General features: G+C 32.7%; 1 protein-coding gene across 1 annotated transcript in view; it reads left to right on the top strand.

Annotated features, from left to right (window-relative positions):
- Positions 1-24,646, top strand: part of AGPS (alkylglycerone phosphate synthase) — a 135,731-nt gene that overhangs the window by 81,087 nt on the left and 29,998 nt on the right. The window contains exons 12-17 of the mRNA XM_065880596.1: positions 6,811-6,862; positions 11,169-11,245; positions 13,345-13,457; positions 19,269-19,338; positions 20,187-20,248; positions 24,047-24,136. Of these exons, the coding sequence (XP_065736668.1) occupies positions 6,811-6,862; positions 11,169-11,245; positions 13,345-13,457; positions 19,269-19,338; positions 20,187-20,248; positions 24,047-24,136 (464 nt within the window). The remainder of the gene's footprint in view (positions 1-6,810; positions 6,863-11,168; positions 11,246-13,344; positions 13,458-19,268; positions 19,339-20,186; positions 20,249-24,046; positions 24,137-24,646) is intronic.

The raw sequence follows: 24,646 nt of genomic DNA on the forward strand, positions 1-24,646 counted from the left end.
CTCCTTTCTAATCTATAGTTTTAATAATTTGGTTCTCTGTAATTAGTAGTAGATAATTTTTAGAGACAAAAATACCATGTAATTGGAAAGCTTGCCTTACTTGAAACTGATTGAAAAGTCTAGATAGATAATATTTCATTCTCAAATGTTGCTCTTATGAATGAAACACTTGCTAAGAATAGTTACTGGGATTTGGAAATATTCCACTATTTGGGGAAGCTGCATTTTTTACTCTTGTTATACTGCACATATAGAGAGGCATTCCCTTTCCTGGAAATGGGTAAATGTATTATGTTTAGGGACATTTGTATATTAGTTTATAGAGTATACAAATCTCATGTGTCAAGAATGGTACTGTATATGCTGCCCTGCTTTATAACAGTATTGTCAAGCAGAAAAATTGAGAAAATTATCAGGTTTTGGCACTAGTCATTGTTCAGTTTGTGATTTGGAATTTCAGTTGATAGCAAGGAAATTAAGATCCATTAAAATAGACGGTACACGGTTTACGATTGTGCCAAATTCTTGATTGAGTAATGAGTTGGCTGCTTGTAATTCCTCACTGTCATTTCATAGCACTTCCATTTTTGCACTATTTTCAGACTCAAGTTGCTTTTGGATGAGTATCTTTTGGAAAGAAGCGGACATGATTGTTCACAGATAGCTAGGTGGGCTCTGTATATATTTTTATCACTATTCTTACTGAAGGAAATAAATAAAGCAACTTTATACTGGCAGCAGAAGGATTCTACTAAGGTCACTCATCTGATCTTTGTCCATGTGAGGAATTGTCCTCTTTCAGTACTTCACTGCCTTGTGAGGAGCTAGAAAGGAAGATTTAGTGGAAGATTAATGTGATTCTATCTCATAAGTGGCAGTCCAGTAGAATCTCCAGCTTTACTCAGTAGATGGGTAAGTGGCTTTTAAGATTTTCTCAGAGAGTAGATTTCCTACTGTAGCTTCTCAAGAGGGGGGAAAATTGTGTTTTTTAATCAGAATATCAGTGTCAGATATAATATTTTATTTTTCTCTTTTATTGTTTGTTTTAAAATGGGAAGTATGTTTTTACAAGGGTTGAAGGGAACATGGAGTGTTGAAACAAGTTCAAAGGCAATTTACAAAGTTTGGGATCTTCCCCCACCATTTGCCAATAAAAACTTAGGAGTTATGCCTTGTGGTATTGAGAGAGGACCAATTTGTTCCATTATGAGGAAACATTGACTGTCTGTATGTGGCATGGATTAGTACAAATTCCTCTGAAAACTGTATTTCTCAGTATCAGAACTAGGTTTTTAGAATTACAGATTAAAAGGCAGCTTTTTCTTTTGACAAGGGATGGCCCTTTCTACCTACTATCACTTTTATTTTAAACAATTTTAAACTGATAGGGTATTTTTTTCTAGTGAGTTTAGACCGTAATTTCGGAAGATATACATAGTTCATGTCTGACACTTCAGACTGTTATATCTTAATTCTGAATTGTTCTGTTTTCAACTTGATTTATCCTGTAGGGGTTCAAATAAATTGAAAGGAGTTAGGTTTAGCACTTATATTGTAAAACATTTAAAGCTTATTTATATTAAGTGATAATTCTTGGAGATAATTTGTTACATATAGAAAATGGAATTGTTATTTTAAATCATTTTTTGATGTCATGTTTTTCTCCCTCTGAAGCAGAGAGAATAACCTAGCCAAATGTTTGGTTAATTGGATTCTTTACTGTGTGATCCAGCAAAATGTATCAGACTTGAGGACAGTTATGAGACATGCTCTAGTCATTACACCTTTGCTAAACTGAAAATGTACAATTTTGACCAGGAGACTGTTTGGCATTAACTTTTGCCCCTTCCCTTAACATAAGTGGAGGGAAATATCTACCCTGTATTATGTATTTGTTTCATTCTTTAAAACGAAGAGATAATTCTCTTGCTAAAAAAGTTCTTGTTTACAGTGTAGATTCCTGGCTATAAACCAGTGTATCCTTTCTAATAGGATTAACCAGTTTACCAGTAGCCTTAAATATTGCATGATTTCATCTGTGGTGTCAATTCCAATTTATTATTAGAGGAAGAACTAATTCTGTCTACATTTTAAGCTTTTATACCTAGAAATTTGATTTAACAGAATTCTCTTCTTTTACATATCCTTTTTTTGGACTTTTAAAATTAATTTATTAATTAAATTAATATCCTTTATTTTATTGTGTTTTTTATGTGGGAGAGTATGTTTTTAACTTTATATCCAACATAGTGCAGTTGATATTATGTAAGTTAAATAGACATGGTTTCTGTCTTCTAACAGTCACCAAAGATACTGCATATCATGATAAAATTTTCTGTGCTTAAATTTTTGTATAGCCGTATACAAGGGGTTTGGTATTGAAGCATTAGCTTCTGATACAGTATGTTAGTAGACTATCTCCAGAATAGTTTTAAGGCTCAGGAACTAGGGCCATTCCAGAGTCTATACTGAAAGTTTGATTTACTCCTTGAAAAAACGAACCTTTTCAATTCAAAGATTATTCATTTTTTAACCAAGATACCAGAGATAGAGGACTGCCACTCAGTGCTTATATTTTATAGTTTATCCTTATGAAGTTAGAAGAAATCATGCAGACGTATGAAACATGTTAATATTGAATTTCTTTCGCCAGTAGCTAGTAAACTAAGATACCTCCTCGAACAATGTGTCTCATCTGAAGTGCGAGTTCTGGTTTTCCCTGTGACAAGAAAGCAATATGACTTAGTTCCATAAAAACAAATTTTGCAGAAATCTTTTGATGTGTTTCTTATAAGACTAATTAGAGTGGTTGTTTTTTATTTTTCAGGTTACGTATTCAAGTAAATTCCTGGTTGTAGCGTCATTAAAGGGAAGAAATTGGCAGCAATTTGACTTAGTCAGTCATATACCCATGCTTTGAGGTCACTGTGGTTCATTTATTTTTTCTTTGCTCAGATAAAACAAAGATATTGATATTTATTTATTAGTCCATAATGAATTTCTCATGATTTTTTTAGACTATTTACTAAAGTATAAAGTACAAGCAGGTGACCTAAGCGATTTTAGTCAGAGTGCATTTATCATAATAAAAACAAAATCAGTTATTTCATTAACTCCACTTCAAGTAAGCAGTTTTTGTTTGAGTGTTCCTTAAATACCCTGAATGTATCATCAACCCACCATTAAAATTTCTAGGTAAAAATATCCCCTCTCAGGTTAGTTCTGATCACCTACCACCAGGGGTCACTTTAACTCAAGGACCCTTTTCCCCTTTCCTCATCTATGGAATACTCTAGCAGAGCATAATTGTATAGCACGGGATTGAATTTAGAGCTCAAATTCTCAGAATTTGTGATGTCTTTAACTTTTAAAGGAGTTATTTTGAATTTTTTTTACTTACCAAAGTAGTTTTATAGCATTAAAATATAACCTAATCTTAACTGTAAGCATAGTAATCTAGTTTGAATGTTTTTTAAGAATAGTAATATTATTTTGGTTTTTTGATTATAAGGGCTCCTATTTAATTAGGTGTCATGACTTCTGATTTAAAATTCTAAGAAACTTTTCCTCCTTTGTATTTTTAGAATGATGCATAGTGACTTACAGGTTATTTACTGGAGAATCTAAAGCAGTCTTGATGCTGTGCTTTGCTTATGAGAATTTACTTGTGACAATAACTGCAAAACTCCCTTCACTGACTTTTTAAAAAATGTGGCACTATTAAAACATGAGACTTACTAAAGCTGTTGGTTTGATTTTGATAATTTTTAAAAGTCAGTGTTGAAAGTGAATTTAATATTTATTATCTAGATACAAAAAGCTTTCTATAGCTTTTAATTCTTTTTTCAATATATTAGTATGTAATCATCAACTCTGCCTCAGTATAAATAGGAACAGTGGATGACTGACTAGTTTATATAACTCAGCTGTCAAGTTAAAATCATATTCAATATAGTTGAATATCAGTTGCTGTATGTAGCAAGTGCCCTGAAGCAAGTTTCTCACTTATTTTTTCAACTTTTATTGGAAAATTTTAAGCATACACAAACTTTGAAAGAATAGTACAGTGGTCACCTGTATATTCATCTTGTATATGCAAAAATTACTAACTTTTTGCTGTTTGTTTTACATATTTGTGTATTTTTCCTTGACCATTTGAAATTAAGTGGCATTATGACAGTTGACTTCCAAATACTTCAGTATATATCTTCTGAAAATTAAGGTGTTCTTTTTTATAGCCACAATACCATTATCATGTCTAAGAAAATCAGCAGTACTTTTTTCCCTGGTTTTCTTTTTTTTAAATTAATTTTCAAATTTTTGTACAATTTTTAAAGACTACTTTCCATTTATAATTACTAACAAATATTGGCTGTATTCCCTGTGTTGTACAATACATCCTTGAGCTTGTCTTACACCCAATAGATTGTACCTCCAACTTCTCCACCCCTATATCCACCCCACCACTCCAGCTGATAACCACTAGTTTGTTCTCTATGTCAGTCCAGCAGTAATTTCTTAATGCCATCTAGTATTCATTCTATAATCAATTATTCCAGTTGTCCCCAAAATGTATTTTGTGGATAGTCTTTCAAACTAAGATCTTATCAAGACCTACATATTGTATTTTAGTTATTTCAGAGATTGAATTCCACTAGAAATTTACTATAAATGTAATATGCTTTTTTTCCATTTTCTGTTATATGTGTGCTTATGTGGGTTGTTTTCATTAATAACACCTGCTATAGATACAGGTGAAGTAAAATCTGAGTGGCAGTAAGAGATGGAATTTACAAGTTGTTGGTAGGAATTTAAAAGTTTTTTTTCTAATAATGACAGAATGGCTCTGAATTCTTTCTCATATTTTACTGGTGTGCTTAAGCCCAAACATATAAATACATATGTGATATTCTGTTTATTTTATGAAGAAAAGAAACGTGGTCTACTCAGGCTTTTTTTGTTTTATTTGAAGTTGATGTGCCTGTTTTAATAAAAATGTTTCAGGAAAATTGATTTTCCTTTAGTATTTTGGAAACTGGTAATGTTTTTAGAAGCATTAACCCAACTACAAAGATACGTTTATACCAAGGTTTGAAAGTACTCAGGTTGTAGATTTTTTATTTTATTTTATAAATGTACTTTTACTAACACCGCAAAATAGCAAGTAAGATGGTTTTCATGTAATTTTTGTTTCAAATGTGACTTGAAAGCTCTGTGTGTGTAAGTATGTGTGTGTCTTTTGTGATTTTTAATTTTTTTTGAGGCTGTGTGGCGTATTTGAAATATCGTTCATCTAGCTGTCAGGATATCTTGGTCCTAGTTCTGTCTTTACTGTTTTACAGTCATCTGACCTCAGGCATGTCTTTTAGTCTCTCTGGTTCTTACATCCTCATCTGTAAAATGAGGATAATACCAGTTCTGCTACCCCGACAGAGTTGTTTCTTATATTAAATAAAGACATATGAAAACAGCTTGTACACAATAGTATTCTATAAAATGTAAGGCAATAGGTTATTGTTATGTTAAGTATATAAATTACCTAATATTGTTCTTCAGATTTTGCAATGACTTTTAAAAAATATAGATTGTATTATCTCACCTTTAGTATCAAAGATGAGGAAATAAATTATACAGTGTTCAAAATAAGAATCTAACCAGTCATTTTGTTGGGTAAAATAAGGTATGTATTATGAGTGGTTTTATAAAATTAAGTATTTGTTCAATTAAAAGCACATAATAGCAAAACTGTTATAACACACAGTTAAGGTATATATTTATAAGTTTTGTTCTTTTGAGTGATTCTATTTTCATAAATCTCAACATTGTGTTGATAAAGATTTTATTGATAAATGTTATTCAGAAGATAAATGTTTAAAAAGTTTACGACAGTCAAAATTTTGTGGTCTGAAAGCAGCTTCTTGGTGGAAGTTTAACCATGTTAAAAAGTTGCATAGAATATAAAAATCCCATTTAGGGTAAATCTCACTTAAATTCTTTGGAAAAACTGTAGCTAACTTAAGCCTTGCTAGTGTTTGTATGGTAGTGTTGTAGCATCACAAAGTTAATTTGAATATTTGCTTTCTTCATTTTTCTTTCCTTGCACCTTTTAGTGTGTGCCTAGATAAATATAACACAGGTGCAGTTTTAAATGTTTTAGATACATAATGTTATGCTTCAAGTTTTGTTGCTGTTTTCATACAAGTAACCTTGAAAGATCTTAGAATTCTGCACATTGTCTGATAGTTTTTCTATTTAAAATGGATTATGAGAAGCAATGAAAAGAAAGAACAAGTCCTTATCTATGAAGACATCTCAGTTAAATTTTTAAAGTGTTTTGGCCCACAAAAATGCCACCACCATCTTCCTCATTTTAAAAGAGTATAAGAGTGCAGTGACCCATTATGGTTCATCAGTGGCATAATGCTCTAGGCATTGATTTTAGTTTATAAGTTTTCTACTTTGTTTTAAAATAATCTACTTTGAGGCCTAATATTTCCTTTAGGTATTTCCACAGGTCTTTGCTAGGCATTAAGCAGATCTTGCTGCAGATAAATTAAAGATCTGGCAACATGTGTATGTATATATATATTATGTACATAGATTTCTTCTCTCCAAATACTTTATAGAAGCCACTGATGTTTTATTTGTTGTCATAAAACTATATAAAAAGTTAACATTTTTTTTCCTGTATGTGTCCTTAGGAACTAAGCTCTTAATCTCAAATACAGAAAGATGACATTCATTTTCTACCTCTCTAGCTTCTTTACTGTATTAAATTTGTATCACATTTTTTTAATCTTTTTAAAACAGAGATGTGCTCCTGCATCTATTCGCCTCATGGACAACCAGCAATTTCAGTTTGGTAAGTAAGGAATGGTACTTTAAAAATCTGCTCACTAAGCCACAAAAACTTATGAAACACCAGTTATGTGCCAGGAAGAGTACTGAGTACAGAGCTAGAAAGATAAATGTCATAGCTCCTGTCCTTCAGGAAGTTCTCAGTATAATGAGGACAGACAGTTGTATAAATGAATGAGTGCAGGAGTGTTAGAGGTGATGTGAAAGAAGACTGCACTGGATACCCTGGTGCAGATGCAGAAGGGGTTGATCCTACTTGATTTTGCTTGAGATTGAGGCAGAGCGTGGGGAAAGGCTTCTTGAAGGAGTGATGCTTAGACAAAATCTTAAAAGGTGAATAGAAGTTTGCCTGAGACAGTCTCTTCTTTCCTACCAAATTTTTGTTCGCTTATCAGCAAAAAATATGAAATTGTAAAACCTTAATGGTGTGTTTGAACTTCTTCAGATAGTTCTTTGTGGCTCAAATAGACTGTAGGGTGAAAGTGGTTACAAGAGATAAAGCTGGATGGGTGGACTAGGGCTTTGCAGGATAGATTTGGGTTTTATCTTGTCAGAAGAGGGATATCTTTGTAGAGGGAATACAATAACTCAGCTTTATAGAAAGAAAGCTCATTCTGCTAGCATTATGCAGGATGGATTAGGATGGTGCAAGCATGAAGGAGGAGTTGAAATGGTTAAAAAGGCAAATACTGGGGGCTTTGTTCAAGGCAGCAGCAGTGGAGATAGAGAGTAAAGAATAGATATTCCAAAGAACAGTTTGCCAACTGGATGTGGAAGGTTAAATAAAGGGAAGAGTTTAGGGCAACTCCTGATGTCTGATTGATTGACAGTCTAGAAGAAGAGATGATTTTGGGGAAAAGACATTACAAATGGGTTGTGTTTAAGTTGACCATGGAATATTCAGGTGGAGAATTCAGTAACAGTTAACCATGTTTCTTTTTCTTCCTATTTTGCTTAAAGTATTAAACTTTCTGACACGATTTACCATCTTATCAATTCTAGTTTTACTGCTTCTGAATATTTCCATATGCTGAAATTTAGTTTGGGATTTAAGTTTATAGACTTTAAGTACCCTCAAAATAGTCCCAGAATGATTGCTCAATAATAAATACTAAAGGCCAAGTTAGGCAGGCTTTTCTTTGGTGTACGAGTAGCTTAGATTTTAATTTAGGGAAGAATGATTATCATAATTATATAGAAATTGAACTAAGGAACTCAGGTTGATAACATATCAAGGGTTCATTTTAAAATTAGATTCTTCTAAGTTATAGCTTTTATTTCTTCAAGTAAATTACTTTCAAAATACTATACTACTGATAAAAGTTTAAGATAAATGTGTCCTATAAATGATGAAATAGTTAAATCAAATGAAAACCAAGACTCCTGTGTATTTTGGCCTGCATTCAGAGATCTAGGTTTGAAGAGAGCCATGTATCTATCTGATTAATAAGACTGTGTTATCCATTTATATGCTATAATGATAGTAAACTATGTTGGACATAGACATCTATGTAAAACTAATTATGATATGGCCAGATTTTATTTATAACTGGGATCTATAACAATTTAAATGTAGGTTCAAAGAAAGATCCTTTTGGTTATCTGTCATCCCTGTTCCACATTCTCATTACTGTACCTAGGAACATGCTCTAATGTTGGTTCTACTCTCGCTAGTCTTTAGTGTGTCTCCTCTCCTTCTGCCCTTTACTTGGCCACCAAAGTGATCCTTTAGCAGTACAGATCTGATCATGCTTCTTGGCAGTCTGTAACCTTTTTGATTTCTCAGTATTCATTGAAGCTTTCCCACCTACATATCCTGCCATGACTTCATGATCAACCAACTAAATAACTGTTAGCACAGCAAGGGGTGTCTGGGACCTTGTACCAACTGTATGGCTGATTGGTCAATGTTTGTACCGTATTGGTTGTTAACAAAGCACAAGCTTTATTATTAGTTGTTAATATTTTTATTATCACCCCTCTCCTTGACACAACTCAATATATTATATTGAAATGATACATTTTCAGTATATTGAAATGGTATATATCATTGAGTACATTGAAACGATCTACATATTTTCCCTGTGAACTAATGTTTGTCAAATTTGGGAGATGTTTCTTATTCATTTTTATGTGTCCTGCACCTGTCACATTATAGACACTTACGTGTTGATTGACTTAATCATCAAATTAGCAAAAGAGGGTAAACAAATCTTGAATAGCATATAGGGTAGTGCTAAGCACATTATCAGTAGCACACAACCATCCCTCAAGGTTGTATTTCCAATTTATAAACAATTCAAAGGCTAAATACTTTGGCCAAAGTCCACAAGTTATATGTGGAGCTGGGGTTGAACCCAAATCTGTCTGACCCCAAAGCCCTACTTTTTCCAGTGCTTTGGAGCACTTCCTTGAAACATAAGGATTTATGGAATCCTTTAAAATTATTTAATTAACACTGTAACAATAAAAAAATTCACTAATCAAACTGTCTAGCTAGTAAATTTAGGAACTAGTTCCTTTGTTTTCTATATAAAATAAAACAATAGCTGGAATATGTTTAGAATGTAATTAGTTCGGTAGGCAACATTAATTTAAGAATAAGTAAAAGATAATAATATCCTCTTAATTAATACTAATACCTGACCCACTTAAAAGTTAGTATCACTTTTGCAATAATTATGCTTGAAGCATATTCCATCAGGCTATCACGTCACTCAGTATTAGGGATATATATGACTAACTCACAGTAGTGTTAATAGAAGTTGTGCATTTAAATTTCAGTGTGATAAGATGAACATATACCCTTAAGGATTATTCCATATTGGAGTAGTAATATTTGGAATCTTCATACATTGTGTAAAAATATGTGGACCTGAAGTCTTTTATGAGGATCAGATACACACACTCACACATTTATGTGTATGTATTTGTTTCCAGTTGCTGTTAAAGTAGGCTGAATTCCATTTGGGACAGCAAGTAAATATTTTGATGATGTGTTACCTTTAACTTTATACATGCTAGAAATGGTATCTTTTAAAAACACTGGTTATGCTAGAGAACATTTCTGACAGGTTACCATGAAAGAAAAAAAAATCCCAAACAAACCTCTTGTGATCCAGGATCTCAAGAAGATTGCTAGGTTCGTGTCTATGTCATCTGCTCTTTATTTTTTGTTTGTTTGTTTTTTGCTTTGGTTATAGCATGGTTACCTAACTCTTAGCTTCTGGTTAAGATTTATTTGGTTACTTGGTCTTTTATGTAATATAGTTTTTTATTATAATCTGTAAGAATGTAATAAATATTACAGATTCAGATTCTCACTTTAAAAAAATAGATGAATGGAAAAAGAGACTGCAAGTGATTTTTCCTCCAGAAATATCTCTCTAAACCCCCACTTTTTTCCTTCTAAAAAGCTAGTTTGCACCTATTTTAAAAGAAGGGATCTACACTTTAAAAATAAACAAAATCCCAAAACCTTAAAGCCTTTTTTTTAAAAAATAAATGTTTTATTTGGAGATAATTTTAGATTTACTAGAGGCTTTAAAAGTCTTTATAAAAATATAAAAATTCTATATAAATGGTGTGCCAAATTTTTCTGAATTGGGCTCACAGTACTAAGGCCAGATGCTTGACTCTTAAATGTTATAGTCATGGGAGTTAAGAAGTTGCTACTCTGAAAACAATGAGAAAACAGTAAAAGACTTTTACTCAATTAAGCTTAATCCACAGGCAACGATGTTAATTTAACAGACTCTGAGACACCATTTATGTTTTTTTGGCAATTTTAACTCTCTGGGTATAATTAAGGAAGCAATTACTAGTTTTATGCCAACAATTCTGGATGAATTAAGAATTAATTAAGAAACAATCTTAAACTTGGCATTGACTCCATATTTGGTTATAGTTCTGAATGGTTTCTGCATAATTAAAAAAAATAAAAGTAGAACTAGCCACCATTGGGTGTTCCTAATGAAATAAAAATTAATGAAGTGATTTTACTATGTATAAACTATACCATTGAAAGACAACCTAAACTATGTGTAGTAGTAATTACATATAGTAATTTGAGTTTAAAAAAAACCCAAGAAGGAGTTTGGTAAACAAAAAGTTGTTTGTGACTTTTTAAAAGATGTAGATCTTAATACCAATGTGTTATATGTATAACATAGGAGATTTTAAAAACTAAAGTCATGGAAATGTTCACTTTCTTTTAGGATACTAAATTAAAGTAGCCTCTTGCTCTTATGAAAAACATAGATAAATTAGTTTGCTATTAACTTAAAATATGAACTTTTTTTTCTTCTTAGGTCATGCTCTCAAACCTCAGGTTTCCTCTATTTTTACATCATTTTTGGATGGATTAAAAAAGTTTTATATTACAAAGGTAAGAATTTTTTTTAATGCTTAGGATATTAATTTTTTCTGATTTCTCTTCCTCACACACACCTATGTTCTTCCACGTTGCTGTGTACATTTCATAATTGTTATTTTTTTATGTTGGAGTAAATATTTAATCAAGTAAATCAATTATGCATTCAATTTCAGAAAATATAAAAGCTTTCCCGGATTTGAAGTTCCTAAAAATAACACTTCATTGAACAGTTTTAGCATATAACATTTTTTATAGTTTGAATTTTTTCCTTCATAGTAGATATCTAAAAGTGGAATAAAAGTATTCGTTTTTTAAAACTTTTGACACATGACAGTGCATATGTGTCATTTTTGGATTGCATCCTTGCTATTACGTATGGGATTTTTTGTTTTGTTTTGTTTTAAATTTAGTAAATCCAGGGGGGAAATAGTATTTTATTTTAGTTGATATTTCTTGAAACTCTAATGAGACTGACCATTTCCCTGTATTTCCTAGATGTAATATTTTGTGAATTAGTTGAATGTGGTTATTTTGCTAGGGGTAGCAACGTCAAACAAACAACTTCTGTTTGTTCTTTTTGGGGGTGTGGGGGGAATGGTTTAATGCCTTGCTGTGTGCCTTTTGAAAAATGGAATTATTAGATGCCTTTTTCATAAATGTTGTAAATAATTTTTCCAGTCAGTTGACTCCTTTTTAATAAGGTTTCTTTCTTTTCTTTCTTTTTCTTTCGGTGCAAAAGTTTCTAATTTTTATATCTTTCCTTTGATTATTTAATTACTTTTAAGCTTAGAAAAGCCTGTCTTCCTCCAGAACTATGATTAGGACCATTTTCTTCTCTCTCTCACTTATTTGTTAAAAAGGAATTTAAAAACTTTTTGTCTTTATTACTGTTTGACTTTATTTCAATTTTATGATGTGAGATAAAAAACTAAGTTAATCTTCACCTCTTGCTCTCCTGATTGCTAACTAGTTGTGACAGCACCATTAACTAACCTGTCCTTGCTTTTCATTTTTGTTTTTTGTTTCTCTTTGCTGTACGTGGGCCTCTCACTGTTGTGGCCTCTCCTGTTGCGGAGCACAGGCTCCAGACGCGCAGGCTCAGCAGCCATGGCTTACGGGCCCAGCCGCTCTGCAGCATGTGGGATCTTCCCAGATTCCCATACCGGGGCACGAACCCGTGTCCCCTGCATCGGCAGGCGGACTCTGAACCACTGCGCCAACAGGGAAGCCCCTTGCTTTTCTTATATTGATTTGCCATGTCTAAGACATCTTCTCATATACTTATATAAGAAAAAGACATTTTTATGTAATAGCTTTTGTTCTTGAAAAGAGCTTTTGTTTAATGAGCTTTTGTTCTTGAAAAATTAAATGGATTTAATTGCTGTAGATCTAGTTCTCCCTCTTATTTTTTCAGAATTTTCCTTGTTATCACCATTATCTACCTGTTCAGTATCCTGGAAAATTTTTAGAAACTCTTCATTATTTTAGGAAGCTCATTGAGGTTTTTATTAAAATTGGAATAAACTAGTATATTAATTTGGGCAAAAGTCGACCGATTTATAATACTTAGTTTATGCATTTGGGAACATAGATTTCTCTCATCTTTTTTTTAGACATATTTTCCTAATGAAGTTATGTATTTCCTTTTAAGATTATTCTTAGATGTTTTATATTGTTTTATACATAAGGTCTCCTTTGAAAATATTACTTAATAAGAAGTTATTGGTGGTATATATGTAAGGGTGCTGCTGGTTTTTACTCCCCCCCAACATCCTGCTACTTTATTATGTTCTGTCATTTTGGTAGTTTTATTTGATTCTTTGGTACAGTTATAATTCTTACAAGTTAATTTGTTGTGTTTCCATACCAATATATCATTATAATTGATACCTTGGCATACTGTAAAATGTTTTTCCTGAGTGCTGTTCTATTGTGATGACCTAAATAGGTACATTAAGCATTCTTTTTGATTGACATGTAAAGTTCCAAAGCTCAGATTTTGAAGAGCTGGTATGTTTGAGCTCAGATCAGAAGAAAAAAAGAGCAAAATGCGTTTTGATTTACTATTTTGTAGGCTAAGACTTATCTGTAATAATAATATTCTTTTGTAGTTTAAAGGATTTGATCCAAATCAGCTAAGTGTCGCTACATTACTGTTTGAGGGGGACCGTGAGAAGGTTCTTCAACATGAAAAACAAGTGTATGACATTGCTTCAAAATTTGGGTATGGCTTTCAGTTCATAATGCCAAGAGAAAGTTAAGCTAAAATTCTGATATCTCCAAGCAGTTGTTAATGTACACTTTCCAGTATTAAATTTATGTTAATATATGGTAGTCAACTTGAAATAATATGTTGGTTTACTTCTAAAGTTTTTAGAAGGCTAGACTGGTATGTTGCTCTTACTTGTCTAATCGTATATGTGACATAGTGAATCTTCTTATTGTATTTTTTCATTAATGATAATTTTATATTATTTTCTATTGTGCTAAGTGAAATAGAAAAAAGTTCATAGTCATGTTGCTATTTAGTGGTAATAGTATATGTATAAAACATGTTATAAGTATGTTTTTAAAAGGAAATTGTGTTTAATCAAAAGTATTTGATAAATTATCTATACTCCACTTCCTGTCACTTACTGTTTTGTGCTGGTATAAAGAAACTGAAAACATTTCACATCTGTAACCAACTGAATAATGATTGGGTGGTTTCTGTCTGTCCACTTGATGGATTATAAGATTGATCGATGAGAACTATAGTGAAAGCGCCATTTATCAGGACTACATTTTTTTTCCTTTCCTTTTTAAGTACATAATAAACAGTTTTCTGGATACCAATCTTTTTTTTTTTAATTTCAGAGCTTAAAATATATCATACACATACATTATCCTTAATCTGAGTTCTTTGTAAATATTTACTTTTATTTCTTTTTTTTCCCTTTCTTGCTGTTCTTTATGAGAACAAATGAACGCTTAATTTCGAGCCATATGTCTTAGAATGTGCCACTTTTATGTGTTTTCCTCATATATAATGTTCAGCCCTTTGTTTTTAGGATTTTCTGAACTTAGTATTAAAGTGCAGTATTGTTAGAAAAAGATCTAATCTTGGGCCTAATTTTTACTTTACCTTTGTACTGTTTTTGAACATTGAAAAATAATCTCTCAGTTTTATTTTTACCCTATTCTGAAATTGGCAAGTGGAATTATAATTTTTTTAGTAAAAGGTGAAATTCAGTAATCTTTCACTTTTTCTTCTCCACAGTACCTTTTTGGGAATTATTGATGTTTTAGCTAAATTAGTTAAGAGTGCTGTAAGGTTTCATTTAATGAGCAGATGGGTTGGATATCAGGTTATCTCTGAAATTTTTTGAAATGTTCATGTACCTATTTTTTAGTTTCTAAGTTATGTGGAGTACATATATAATTTGATTTAAAAACTTTTTAAACCCATGATACTAGTGAGAAACAAACACTAAAGGAGTTTTAAATGAAAACCTTTTACATCTAAATTAAATCTTTTATGTCTACTTAGTCTTAAATATTAGAGACTGAAACTTTTAAAAGTTATTTCGTTATATATTTAAATGTTTATTTGGGATTTCAAAAATTTCCAGTGATTTGTAGGGAAATGGATGCTATAATATTTTAATCACTGTATGTAAGGTTAAATTTGCTTAATTTCATCTCACTACTCCCCACCCCCACCTCCAACACACACACACATACACACACCCAGAGATTGCACTTTGTGGGATCTATAGTTATAGTTCCAATTCAGAGTAGCCAGCAAATCATTACTAGTTAGTAATGTGCCGCATTTCCTGTTAGACTGGGATAGGCTGATGACAAAAGACCTTTTTGTCCTAACGCACACATACTTTTTATAGGGCATGATATGTCTCTTTTGGGGCCTCACCATTGATGCCTGCTATATACTAGATGCTTGATTAAATATTTATTGAAAGGATTTATGAAACTGAATACTTTATTTTTCCCTGACATCTTTTATGCTACTTTATTTATGCCTAATTACTGTGCCACCCTTGAAACAGTATATTTTAATCTTTAGGTATTTATTGGGACCATGTTGTCAGTTTTATTTAATTTGAGCCACCAACTATCAAGAACTGGCTTTTCATGTAATGCCAGTTTTGTTTTTCTCATGTAACACCAGCCATTTACAACTTGAAAGTAATAGTGAATCTTTCTTAAGGTGAATCCAGATCTCTTTGGATACTGATAACGAGGCCCCAGAACTATTGATTTAATTCCAGCAATTTGCTTAAACTAAACAACAAACTTGTATCAAATTCATCCATTAAAAATAGGTTATATTAAATGAGGTATGTATTTTAAAGCAAGGGTAAAGCATTAAAACTTAGACCCTGATTGGAGTGTCATTTTTTTTGCTATTATTATTTGCTACTTCTTAGTTACGTTTATAATTAATTTCTTAATATACTTTCATCTGGCACCCTTCTTTTAGATGCAGAAATCTGTGTTGAACAGCCCTAGGCTATCACCAGGCAGGTGACTTAGGGCTCTTTTGATTTTTTGATACTTGGAAGTATATCTTCGCGTGGTTTTCCAGCAGTAGTCCCGGTTTTCCCCCAGTTCTCTCTAGGCACTAGTTGTTTGTTCTAACCACTGAAAGATTCAAGGATATTTTTTATAAGATGCTACCCTGCCAACCCTCATTCCTCAATCATTTCTCCTGCATAACTAGCTGGAGGAAAGCATCACTAAGTTTCTTTCTAATAAAGTTTTCATAAGTTAGTTTAGCTCATGTATTTTATTTTGAATTAGGGCATTTTCAATCTATTCTTTATTTTCTGTTCTTTTGTTTTATCCTGTTTCCACCACCTCACTGGCTTTATTTATTTTAGAATTTATTATTTATTTATTGGCTGCGTTGGGTCTTTGTTGCTGTGCACGGGCTTTCTCTAGTTGTGGCGAGTGGGGGCTACTCTTTGTTGCGGTGCGCAGGCTTCTCATTGCGGTGGCTTCTCTTGTGGAGCATGGACTCTAGGCGCAGGGGCTTCAGTAGCTGTGGCTCACGGGCTCTAGAGCGCAGACTGAGTAGTTGTGGCGCATGGGCTTAGTTGCTCCACGGCGTGTGGGATCTTCCCGGACCAGGGCTCGAACCTGTGTTCCCTGCATTGGCAGGCGGATTCTTAACCACTGCACCACCAGGGAAGCCCACCTCATTGGCTGTAAATTGATTGTTTTTAATGAAGTACTCCCAACAGTTGAGAACATTTTTGTGAGTTATCTTAGCCATTTTTCCTTTTTGCCTTCCACACCCACGCAAACACTGTTAAATACCTTTGAACACATATGATCCAATAGAATATAATAGCCAAATGTTGAATAATCATACTTTGGTTGTTTATCTATGGTTGCTAGTAATGTACTTTAACTTCTCTAAGAGCTAAGCGGAGTAAACATTACCTGTCACCAATCATGACAGATGTGTTGACATTTACCATAGAACTTAAGGTAATATGCTGTTGTTATTTTTAAAGGGTTATATTTAAAGTATTAGTTTTAAAGTGCTTAAATTGTTTAATGTAATTCAACATGAGTGTGATTAGGTTCACCAGATGGTTCTTTTATATAACAAGATTATCTCTCATTCCTCTTTCAGTAGTCTTCCCAGTCCTTCCTCATGTAACAGCTTTAAGTTTGTTTAAGAACCTTGTTAATTGATATTTTAAGGAAGTAGGGGATGGATGTTGCTACTTTAACATAAGGCAGTTGAATTTAAGTATAGTTTATTGGAGTGGCTGCAAAAGTGGCAAGTTAGAAGCACTTAATTTCTAAACCCTACTATTGTTTACATATTGTATCTTAAAGTAATTTTGGCTGGAAGACTAGATAGTTCTGAAAGCTAAAAAAAGAGAGGTTCCAAGAAGCTAAATTTGCAGGGAAACCTTTGATTCAGAAAAGCGAACCCAGAGTGACTTTTATTCTTTTGGGGGGTTTATGAATTTAGAATGGACATCCAGTTTCTTCCTGCTTTGGGTAAGAAAATGCATATTTCTGTGTGGTTTGTCACACTAGATTCCAAGTGGAACAGATCTTTTTTTTCCCCTTGGCCAGATATTAGAAAAGGGTCTAAAGAAAAATGGCTTGACCTGGGACTGCAGAGTCGGACTTTTTCTCATCCTGATATATCAGGATGCTATATCTTATATCAGTAGGCCTGATATAGGAGAGACAGGCCTACTAAATGTTCATACCTGCTACTTCTCACCAAGTACATACTCAGAATGCACCTGAGTATGATTCCCAGCAATGGTCTCTTGCACCCTTTCCTAGTCTTCATGCTCCTTTCCTTTCCTTCTGCCGGTAGGCCTAGCATGAACTGTGTCTTTCCTAGATCAGTAGGGTTTTTTCTCTCTTGGAGTTAGTGTCTGACTCAGATTCATATCTACCTGAGGTTTGGGTTCATCTATTTTCCTCCAAGCACCTGTCACAGCAATTTTCTGACTAGTTTACTTTTTGTTTTGGAACTTTATTTGACTCGCTACCCCAACGTAACATCCATACACATCTAACCCAGAATTGTCTTCTGTTTCTTCTTAATTTTCTATCTTAGCAGCTTGACCTAAGTTGTTTTCTTTGCTCATTAACATTCTAGTAACAAATGCCCCCCTTCATTTCATTATACCCTTTCCCCATGTAGTTCTAGACTAGAGCTGCTCCTATCAAGTCTTTGCCACTCCTTCTGGATGACACTAATTCGTGTATATCCAACTATAATACAAAGTCAGGAAATCTGATTTAGCCCATATGTCCTAGCTGAAAATTGCCTTACAGTATTTGTGTAGAACAAGGGTACATCTACATTGTATTACTTACTTACTGCCAAATTCAGACAAAACATCGGGGAAAGAAAGGATTTAACTGTAAAGGTGTTAACTGAATTCATAAGAGAAATGAGAAGAGGCTCAAATCACAGAGGTTCAAAACCTGAGTCTTAAGCAACACCATGGTTAAGGGCTCAGCATCCTGAGACCAAGAAGGCGCAGTTAGGGTATTAAGAAGAGAGACATAAAGATTAGCCATCAATCATGACTCAAGAAAGCCACAAGAAAAGATATTTTTCCTTTTATTTGTTTTTATTGAGGGATTTTTAGTGGGTACTTTGAGAATTTGGGATAAGTTTTATTTAGTTGACTAAGACTACTTAAAATTTAATTTCTGCCTGATCATGGAAAAAGCAAAATTAAAAACTATCTACTGAAGGTAGTGGAAATCAGTAATCATTCATAGTCTTTTAAAATTAGAATGACTTTAACAAAGCAGAGTACTTGGACTGAAATATATGTTATATGGGGTTGATTCTAACTAGATCACGAAATACAGCTTCTGTACAAAGCTACTTTCCAATTGAAATGGATGTGTTCATACTGTTTGTTGCTCTTGTACTTGCCTATATGTTGCTTCATAAATTTTAATGTATCTGTGTAAGTATGTTTTGTCTGTCTTTTAAATCATAAATCCCATAAAGTAAACACCTTGTCTAATACTCCAAATAACTATGTGCTCAAGTATTCAGAAAACTTCTTGGTGTTTGGAAGATCCTAGTCAGTCATTGCAAATCTTTATATATGAATAAGACTATAATACATGAATATACAGTTAAAAATATAATATGAGTAAAATAAGAGTATTTTAAGTATCTTGATATGCTTGTGACGATTATTTAAGCTTGTTTCTCGTGGCTAATTCTCTGTTCTTTTGACAGTATGAGTAGAAGTAGTTGAGTTCATATTAGTCAGTTTTACTGGTTTGGTAGATATAAAATTAATTACCAAACTGAATATTAAAAATATTTTTGTTATCCAAGACTATTCTCTTGACAGCTCATTGATACATTTATGATAAATGAGATTAAAATAAAAATGAGATGTAAAGTAACATATGTTAATCTGTTAAGCAGTTATCTTGAGGTATTGTATCAGTTTGGTTAGTTTTATATATTTTAAATAATTCATTTGAAATATACTGACAGTGTATTGTTTAATTACAGTGGATTAGCAGCTGGAGAAGATAATGGACAGAGAGGTTATTTGCTGACCTATGTCATTGCGTACATTCGAGTAAGTTATCTCATTTCTTTTATCAGTTTATGTTGCAAACAATACTTTTTCTATAAGTGAATAAAATTATTTTCTTTATTTTCTTAAATTTTAACCTACGGTAATTTAGCATATCATTGTACTCGTATGAGTCCAGGATTTTTCTACCTTATAAAATTTTCTTTCATACCTTTATACTTTTGTGGTGGCTTATGAATTGCTCTTTCCAATTTTGATATTAAAACAGAATTGTACTCCGGGTAAAGAATTTAGTATTATAAGTTACTTATCATATAAGTATTATATCTTGTACGCTATAAAATATATTTTCCTAGCTGAGGTGGTTCCAGATAGTCTATCTATTTAGTCACTACAAAGAGAGACACTATTTTCTAACTTATTTTTAAAGGAAAGTTGATTTTAAAAGATTTCTTTTCCTTTCTCTAGTCCCTCCTCTCCCAACTTCCCTATCTCCCTGGTCCTTTGATCCTGATGATCACTTTTTGGTATTGGTTAATTTGCTGTTTAGGCCACTAAAAATCTGTCCTGCTAGTATTCTCTGCATGTACCTAGACAGTTTCTGAATAGAGACTCCATTCATTAGAGAAATATTTGAGTTCCTGCCGTGTGTCAGACACTCTGCCTGGTGCCAAGGGCACAGAGGAAAACAAGACAAAGTTTCTGTCCTTCTGGAGATTATATCTCACACTTGGGGCCACTTTCCCATGCTCTTTTGAGGTACGTAGTAAAGAGCCCAGGAGGTTGAATTAGAAACATGAAATACTAATAATGAACATGAAATACTACTAATATTATGGACTCTTCTGCATCTGTTGTAATTTCTTAATTTTGTGTATATGTCTTAACAGGATTTAGGTTTGGAATACTATGTATTAGGGGAATCTTTTGAGACTTCTGCTCCTTGGGACAGGTAAAATGAAATAAAATGCCTGATATTATTAAAATATGCTATACAATTGCTGAAGTAATTTATTGTGTGTGAATATGTAAACTTTTAAAGTTTTGTAAGGAAACGTTGAAACAAGGTAATCACTTTTATTTAACTTAATATCTTCATCAGAATGTCACATTTGCAAGCCATTTTTAAAATTTTAGACAGACTTGTCCATGTCGCATAGAAGGAAGTTATTACCGCAGTTTACATTTAAAGAATTTTACTGAACACTAAATGTCACTATGTGGTTTTACTTAGCTTTGATTTAAATTCTTAAATGGTTAATATGCTTAAATGTTCTCTAAAAAGTCCCCCCAAAATATAACCTTCTTTTGTAGTATTTCATTTAGCTTTTGATATTTGTATGTACACTGTTAATCAAGATCTTAACTTGAATTTAAGTGATTTCTGAAAGAAACCCAATTTAAGAAATTATGTATAATTTCTGTTTTTAAATTATACACATATATACATACAAATATTGGTTAGGGAATTAATAATAAAAACTGATTAGGAAATGTGAAGTGGTTATATTAAAGATAGACTTGTGAGTTAACTAATAAAAAATTCTTGAGGTTGTTAGCACATTTTAAATCTAGTATACCTTACATTTTACTTTATAAAATTTACTATTTTAAATCTATAATAAAGTATATAGGATATAACAAATCCCCCTGAATATACCTGTTAGATGTTACCTATCTTAACATTTTTGTTCTACCCTAACCTCTTTTTTTCCTCCCCCAGAAAACTTTTTACTTTTCTACACTGTCTTCATCTACTATGGGTTTTGACTTTTGCTGTATTGATGCGAATAGTCCATGCATTGTAAGATAGCAATCAAATTTACAGTATCAATATGTTAGTCACAGCATTCAGTTTTTGATGCTAAATTTTAATAAGGGGAATAAATCTTATAAATAAAAAGAATTATCACTTCATCAACATCTGACATGTTTGAACAGCAGATATAGTTTGGGAGCTGTTCATAGATGTCTCAGAGACCATTTTAGTCTTTAATACCTTTTCTTACTGGGGAAAGTGGGTTAGTGTAGTGTTACTTCTTCAGTAGTATGAATTTCCTTGTCATCAATTACTCCTTACCTGTGATTGCAATTTTGTCTTTAAATTCTTCCAACTGTGGAAGCTAGTCATGCACTATCTTTTCATTTTTCTTTATACTTTCCTTGTATATTCTTAAATACTTTTTTTGACTCACTGACTATATCTGTTTTATACAGGGTTACATACTTGGTTTTCATTTAAAACAACGTCTTCAACTGAAGTTTTAATAAATAAAATTAAGGGAAAGCAGCTGTATTCCTGACATAAAATTTATTTGTTACCATTTAGTAACTTGCTTTCTCTTTCAAACCTTTAGCTAGGTAGAGACCTTGTTTAGCAGCAACCCATGGGATCAGGGTCTTCAACCGTCACACATTATTAGGTTGCTTGGCCTTTTCATGCATAAGTTTCTTAAAGGATTATTGGTCTTACTAGTTTTTATGTATTCCTCTGTGGCCCTAGCACAATGACTGCACCTATTAGGTGCTCAGTGAATATTCTGCATAGACTCCTATGAATGAACTATGGAATAGTGTAAGAATTTAGCCTTATAAAAATAGCTGCCTAAAAAAAAAAAAAAAAAAAAAAATAGCTGCCTAAGAGGTCTGAGTTGGAGATTTGAAGATTTTAGAGACATCAGCTTGAGATTTGTGATTAAAGCCAAAGGAGATATACAGACACTTAACAGGTAAATGGATGAAGAGAAAAGAAAGAAGACCTGAGAAAGAATTCCAAGAAACCCCAACCTTTAAGGGATAAAAACAAAGGATTCATTTAAGTTGTACAAATAAGCGCTAGCAGAGGAGATTGGGGAATAAAATCTAGAAGATTTGGAGGAAAACCAGTGCTGTGAGAGGAGCTGAGGGAAATTGTTTTCAAGGAGGAAATGGTCAATAGTGTTAAATTTGCTAATAGGTCAGGTAATAATTTAAAAGTATACACAGTACAGGACTTCCCTGTTGGTCCAGTGGTTAAGACTCCTTGCTTCCGGCGCAAGAGGCTCGGGTTCGAGCCCTGGTCAGGGAACTAAGATCCTGCCTGCCACACGGCCAAAAAAAAAAAAAAAAGGTATACACAGTTTTGTTTACTTCCTATGTAGTGACTGATCCAAATGGACTGTATTGACCTTTGCATGAGTTCTGTTAGAAAATACTTAAAGAACTCCATACAAATAATTTCTAGAAAGTACCTCATTCAAGTAACACTTGAATTCTGTTTTCTAGGGTCATGATAAAGAACTTGTTACTTTTATAAATTTGTAATATTCATGAACTCCTGTAGATATTAAAGTTTAGTAGATTTTATTTATATTTAAAATTTTATTTATTTGGTTGTGCCGGGTTCCAGTTGCGGCATGTGGGCTCCTTAATTGCAGCATGCAAACTCCCAGCTGCAGCACGCATGTGGGATCCAGTTCCCCGACCAGGGATCAAACCCAGGCCCCTTGCACTGGGAGCGCAGAGTCCCATCCACTGCACCACCAGGGAAGTCCCTTTATTTATATTCAAAGTATCTGTTTTGTAAGTTGGATTTTCAAATTAAAGACATTAAATTTCAATAATCTAAATTCTTTATGAAAGATTTTTAAGAAACACGGATCCTTACCATTCTATAAATAAGGCATAGGTAACATTGATAAATTGTATCTGCCTGCAGCTCTCACAGAATAAAGCAGAACTTAACTTGAGTGCTGTTTTGTAAAGTCAGATTTTGTAAAACTTTCAGACACTATAAAAGTAAAAATTGACATGCTAATAAAACACAAACCTTTTTCATATTTATATTTTAATCAGTTATTCTTTGTTCTTATTGGAAATATAGATAACTTTAATGTGTTCAGTAAAGCATAATCCATTTAAATGTTATTGTTTTTATCAAATTGGGCCAACCTTTTAAGTTTCTTTGGTATCTTTTCCTTTCTCATGATTCTAAACAGACCAAGGTTTAAAACACAGAATTGGTGTCAATATGTAGCCAGGATATTTATTGGAGAATAAAATGGCTGATACATACTTTAAGAGTTTTATTTTCCAGATGAAACAGAATATATGGTTATAACAATATGTTACAGCTCACATTAAAAAACATTAATATTGTTAAATATTATCAATCTTCCCTCCCCTTTAAGAACTATATCTCACTTGTCTGTTTTCAATGTTCATATTGAACATATTAAACTGTCTAGCATAACTTTACACATAGTTCATGTCCAGTAAGTCTTTGTTGAGCTGGATTTTAGCTTAGTGCTTGAAAATAGGCTGTTGAACATTTGGTATAGCACTATGATTATTAATTAAATTATTTTTAAATTAAGGAAAACTTCTTAGATGGTATATAGATTGGTATTCCTATAACCCAGAATTGAATTTTCATTAACATTTTCTTTAGAGCTTTTTAAAAAGCTTTTAGAATCTTGTAATTAAATTTATTTTGAATTTGGATTTTCCTTAGCTTAGGAAACTGCCTTCAGGAGACTTGAGTATGCTCCTCTGACTTGTGTCTTTCCTGTGACAAAAAGGGAAAGGACGTTGCTCCCTTGAAGTTATGAATGGAAGGCCAGTTTCAATGATCTTGTTCATTCTTGAAGGAATGAGTATGAAAGTTTTAGTTAAGAGAATTTCTGACTTGAATGTGCTGATAAACCAGCAATAATTAGATTTTTTATAATTATGTGAAAACTTAATATTGTATTCAATTATTTTTTTCTAGGGTTGTAGATCTCTGTAGAAATGTAAAGGAAAGAATAACAAGGGAATGCAAAGAGAAGGGTGTTCAGTTTGCTCCTCTTGCTACATGCAGGTGAGTTTTTGTTGTTGTTCTTATACTTTTTATTCTGAAAAAAAAAAAAACAAAACTTTTTTTTTTTTAATTAATAGAGAAGTGTAATTTGTGAGCTGAGGAAAAGCTTCAGTCTGTTCCACTTAGCAAGCTTTCCTAAACTTTACTTGCCACCTTTTTAGGATTGTGCCACTAGGATTTTTACAGTAGTCCTGAGCCCGATAGGAGTAGAACACCCTTTCCTAGGAGTGAGCCTTCTCCTGTCTGGACAGCATGATGGTAAAGAGTGAGCCTCTACCCTGTCTGGGTAGAGTGAGCCTTCTACCATGAGCGAGCCATGAGCCTTCTACCCTGTCTGGACAGCATGATGGTAAAGAGCCAAATGTCAGAGCTGCTGGAGTAAGAGAAGGACTCCTTCATTCACTGGAACTATAAATTACGTATATGGTCAAGAAACTATAAATTACACACACATTCAATGTAGCTCTTTCTTTAACAGAGAAAAGGCAATTTAACCACTTTGTCGGTTGT

This window comes from Phocoena phocoena, chromosome 7, assembly GCF_963924675.1.
Source record: "Phocoena phocoena chromosome 7, mPhoPho1.1, whole genome shotgun sequence".
Lineage (NCBI taxonomy): Eukaryota > Metazoa > Chordata > Mammalia > Artiodactyla > Phocoenidae > Phocoena > Phocoena phocoena.